Below are 4,889 nucleotides of genomic sequence, written 5' to 3'. Positions count from 1 at the left end.
GAAACATGAGTGGTACCCGGGGACCCGGCCGAGGTGTGGGTGCAGGAGCCCACCCGCTGAGCTGACCCTCCGGGAAGGCAATGGCTTCACCCTGCTGTGGCATGGGCAGTGGTTGCCGATTTTGGGGGGTTTTGCTTCTGCTTTGACAAGGCAGGAGATTGCAGGGGGTGGAAACGGGCTTGGTGTGGAGTGGTGGGGGTCGGAGCTCTGCTGCAGGCAGGGACAGTATGCAGGCAAAGCCTGGCTGACACAGCCTGCCGGGGACAGAAATCAAAGCAGCCCCCTGGAGCTCTGCTCTAAGCCTGACCTAGTTACCGTAATCGATGGCTTGAGGAGCTCCTGGGAAAGGGCAGGCGATGGGGAGGGGGCAGAAAGCGGGGCAGGGAGCACCACAGTGGAGGGCAGGGACAGGGTGCTGGCGCCCAGGGGTTGGGGCACCCCAAAAGCACCCTGCTGCAAGGAGAGGATGGTTAAGTGGCACCCAGAGGGCAAGGAAAGGGCAGGGATGGAGCACCATGGAGCGGCTGGGAGACTGGCAGTAGCACCCATAGACTAAGTTAGGGACAGGCAGTTAGCACCCAACTGTTAGAGACAGAACAGGCAGCTGGCACTCATGGGTTAGATGAGGGACTGTATTAGATGTGTCTGTAGGAGCATCCCTGCATCCCTGTGTGTCCCCATGTCCCCTCATCCCTGCATCCTCACATCTCCAGGTTCCCCAAGTCCCTGCATCCCCACATCCCTGCATTTATATGTCCCCATCGCATCCCTGCATCTCCCCATCCCCACATCCCCATGTCCCTGCAGCCTGACATCCCCGCAGCACAGCTCCCTTTATCTGTCCGGTGAATTATGTGCTCTGTGGAGGAGGGGGTGCTCCCTTTCTATTGGTTTTTAACGGCCTTTCCCAGCACAATTGTTTTTTAAACGACTCTATTTTGTGCCTGACTTTGTTTTCCAGCTTGCATTTCTTTGTATATGTTTTGGAAATCCATTCTGGACTGCTGAGTTTTGTTTCTTTTCAATGGCTTTAAATTCTTGCCGGGCTTGCTGGGAGGAATTGGTGTCTATAGCGCCTTCGATTGGTGCTAATTTTTCCTTCATGTGCTCTGACTTTTACTGCTGGGCCATCGATCTGGCGGGCTCCAATTTGTCATGGTCACCCAGGCGCTGTGCTGGAATCAGGCGAGCTCTGGCTTCCGCACGGAGCCAGCGCTTCGTGTCCTCGGTGTAGGGGCTGCACTTGCCTCCTCAGTGCTGCCCGTCAGCTCAGCTTGTGTCCATGTGTCCAGACCTGCATCCGTCCAACACACATAAGCAGCCTCATAGCCGTATGTGTGCATCTGTGCAACCACGTGCACGCTCACCGGCTTGCACACGCGTCAGTGCACCTACAAACTTGCCGGGACACACGTAATGTCAGTGCACACACAGCGCTGCGCTCACAGTTTCTTGCTGGTGCACTTGCACACAGTGCACACACATCTGGCTTTGCACACACGCGCACACTGTGGGAAGTCCTTGCTCCTTGCAGGGATGTGTCACTGCCGTGCTCACACCCTGGTCCCCGTGCGCAGCTGGGAAAGATGGATTTGGGGGTCACCATGCCCAGCCAGGTCGTCGATAGCCCTGTCACCCCAGTCGAGTAGGGCAGCCCCGGCACTTGCAGCTCCCCCACCGGCACCCAGCACCATGGCCCTGCCAGCTTGCGCTGCCCCAGGATGGGACCAGCACCTCTGCTGTGGGTGGATGCATGTCCTTGCGGATGAGGATGCTGATCCTGTGCCGGGACCTGGTGAACACTGGCACTGGGCAGTGCTGGGAGGATGCTGAGCCAGAGCAAGGCTGGGCATCCCAGTCGCAGGGACCTACCCAGGGGCCTGAGGTTTGCTGCTGCCCCATCTACATTGGCATCATCTTCCCAGGGTAAAACATTGTCATCCCTCCACCTAGGGAGGCGAGGGGCCGGGGAAATTGAGGCACAGATGTGGCATCTCTGCAGCAAGGGTGCACAATAATGGTGTGTGTGGAGGCATGCCAGGCCCCAGGCACGGGGACAACCCAGTGCTGCCAGCACGGAGGGCGCGCTGGGGGATCCTGTCCATGGCACAGCAAGAGCCTCTTGTTGCTGGCAGAGCAGGCAGGTGAGGCCAGGGGTCCTGTCCCATGACCCAGGCAGGGTCCTGTCCCCAGCATTGACCCCTCTGCTTCACACACCCACATGTGCCAGCAGCACTGACCTCTCTCTCTCTCCTGTCCCCAGCTCTATGAATTGGACGAAGACCCGAAACGCAAGGAGTTCCTGGATGACCTCTTCAGCTTCATGCAGAAGAGAGGTAAAGGTGGGTGGCTGGGGTGGGTACCACTGGCACCCCTGCCTCAGCTGCCTGGTGGGGGCTCACAGCATAGTCCAGTTGGGCTCTGAGCTGCTCTGGGTCTCTGTGAGCCCCCCAGGCAGGTTCTGCAATGCCTTCTGCCCTCATCTCCTACACATACACATGCACATACATAAACTCACACCCAGCAGATTTGCCCCCATTGCCCCAGGCAGAACCCCCCCACGGGGTGCCTGTTGGCTGGAAGGGCTCCCCTGGGCACCCCTGAGCTGGAGCTGGTGGCAATGCCAATTGCTGATGCCTGTTAGCGATGCCCAGCAGAGATGCCCACGGGCAATGCCCAGTCGGGTTGTCCATTAGCAAACCCCTTCATGACAACAGTTAGCAACGCCCATTAATGATGCCCATTAGCAGTGCCCGTTTGCAGGGCCTTTTAATGACGCCCGGTGAGGCTGCCCTTGGCGGTGCCCATTAGCGATGCCCGTTAGGGCTCCCCATTAGCAGCACACAGTGAGGATGCCCATTACTGGCACCTCTTAGCGATGCCCACGATGCTGTAGGAGTGGGGTCAGTGGTCTGGGCAGCGTCGGGCACCCAGGGGTTAAGGGCTCGTTAGCTGGCCTGGCCGCATCGGAAATCTTTGCTATTGGCATGGGGGGCTGAGGCGGCTCCCCGGCTCCTGGGGACTCAATAAATGCTTTAACCTTCGCCCTCCCCGGCCAGGCCTGTGACAATTAAAAGTTGCCGAGCACGGGTGTGTGGCCGGCCGTATTAATTAGAGCCTTTTGCTAGTGTGTGGATTAATGAACATGCCGCTCAATAGCCAGTAAACCCCAGGCAGAGGTTAATGCCGAGCTAATTAACGGGGGAAGGCTGGGAGGGGTGCGCGAGCGACAGGGCTGGCCGTGTGTGGGGTGAGGGTGGGCAGAAAGGGGCAGTCACCCCCAAGCCATGCCAGTGGGAAGGGTGGTAAGGGTACCCACCCACCTGTAGGGCAGCAGTGATTGACTTTTGGGTTGGGCTGAGACCCCACAAACTCGTTTCACTCAGGGCTGCGCTGCAGGTGGCTGGCATGGCCACAAGGCTCACACAAGACCCTGACTGGAGGCGGCTGGGGGCTGGCTAGGTACTGCCCCATGGGTGCCCCCGAGTCCCCCTGGCCCTGGTCGGGGGCTGTGAAGAGTGAGTGGGAGCATCAGCACTGCCTTAGCCCCCCAGCATCCATCAGCCGCAAGATTCATGGGCTGTTCTGTGGCTTCATTATCTCTCTCTCCAGAGCTAATTAACTCCCTCACCATTGGGTCCGGGGCTAATTAAGCAAGTGCATGGTGGTGCAGGGAGGAGGGAGGGAGCAAGCCTGATGCTTCTCTGGCAATGCTGCTCCTCATCCCTCTGTGTCCGGCTGTCCCACTCCTGTCCCCTCCGTCCCGTGCCTCCTTCGAGTGGGTGGCATCCCCTGGGGGAGGGCGGGCAGGCATGCGGGTGCAGGTGTGGGTGTGCCGGGTGTGCATGCACGGGTGTACATGCACCTGTTGGAGGAGTGGGGGATTTTGGAGTTGAACAGCAAAGAGAAAGAGGGCAGAGGGCTGTGGGGCAGGGACAGCATCCCAGGGGTTGTCGGGAGCTGGCTGAGAAGCAGCATCTGTGAGCCAGCATTGGTGCTGCTGGGGCACTGAGCAGGGGGCTGCGACCCCCGGGGCTGTGTCCCTAAGGTGGCAGTGGGCCAGGGGGGATTGATGCTACAGAGTGAGCCCTAATGAAAGGGGCTGTGTGTCCCTTTCTGTCTGTCAGGGCAGTTTCAGCACTGGCATTTGTCAATGGGGTGGAAAATTAGAGGGGTTGAAAAATGGGTTGGAGACAGCCCCGCTGGGGGAGGACATTGGAGACCCCATGGCACATCGGGTTGATACCATCACCCCCACTGGACGTGAGGTACAGGCAGTGGGGCACCTCATCCCCGTGCCCCATCCTCCATGGCACCCCAAAATTGGCAAGCTGGCACCTAAGTGGACTATTTCTGCCTTTGCTCACTGAGGGTCCACAGGACCCCCCCCTCTCCCTGCCAAGCCAAAGGCCCTGCTGATAACACGGGGCCATTAATCAATCAAGAAGCTAATTGCTGCACCACAATGGCCACATCACCTCCCTGGGCTTTTGTGCCGCTCACCCTGGATGGGGCCAGGGCCATCACTCTGTGGGGACGCAGACAGGTCCCTTTGTCAGCAGGACGGGCACCGGCCGCCCGCCCTGCAAAGCCTTGAGATTAATGGCGAGGCGCTTTCGTTCTCCGCCACAGCTGGGGAGGGAAGAAGAGAAAAGAAATCCGTGGGCCATCGATCGGGGGCTGAGACCCTACGAACTCATTGGCCCATTGATGAGCCTTCCCCCCCCCCCCCCCCCGGCAAGGCAATGGGGCCGGTGCCAGCAGCCCCTAGGCAGGGCTGGCGAGGGACTGCCAGCAGATATCGAGTCAATATCTCTGCCTTTTTCCCAGGAGGATAAACTCCTCTCCCTCTTCCCAATTGGGCAAACAACACAGATACAAAAAAAAAA

At 59.1% G+C, this 4,889-nt stretch overlaps 1 protein-coding gene across 1 annotated transcript in view; it reads left to right on the top strand.

The window, feature by feature from the left end:
• Positions 1 to 2,263: 2,263 nt before the first annotated feature.
• The window catches only part of ARID3A (AT rich interactive domain 3A (BRIGHT-like)), a gene marked incomplete at both ends in the record, with an annotated part of 6,259 nt that continues 3,633 nt past the window's right edge, over positions 2,264 to 4,889 (top strand). The window contains one exon of the mRNA XM_009695331.1: positions 2,264 to 2,336. Within this exon, the coding sequence (XP_009693633.1) occupies positions 2,264 to 2,336 (73 nt within the window). The remainder of the gene's footprint in view (positions 2,337 to 4,889) is intronic.

Source organism: Cariama cristata, unplaced genomic scaffold (assembly GCF_000690535.1).
Source record: "Cariama cristata isolate BGI_N322 unplaced genomic scaffold, ASM69053v1 scaffold30352, whole genome shotgun sequence".
Classification (NCBI taxonomy): domain Eukaryota; kingdom Metazoa; phylum Chordata; class Aves; order Cariamiformes; family Cariamidae; genus Cariama; species Cariama cristata.
This window is presented reverse-complemented; position numbering and strand designations above follow the sequence as displayed.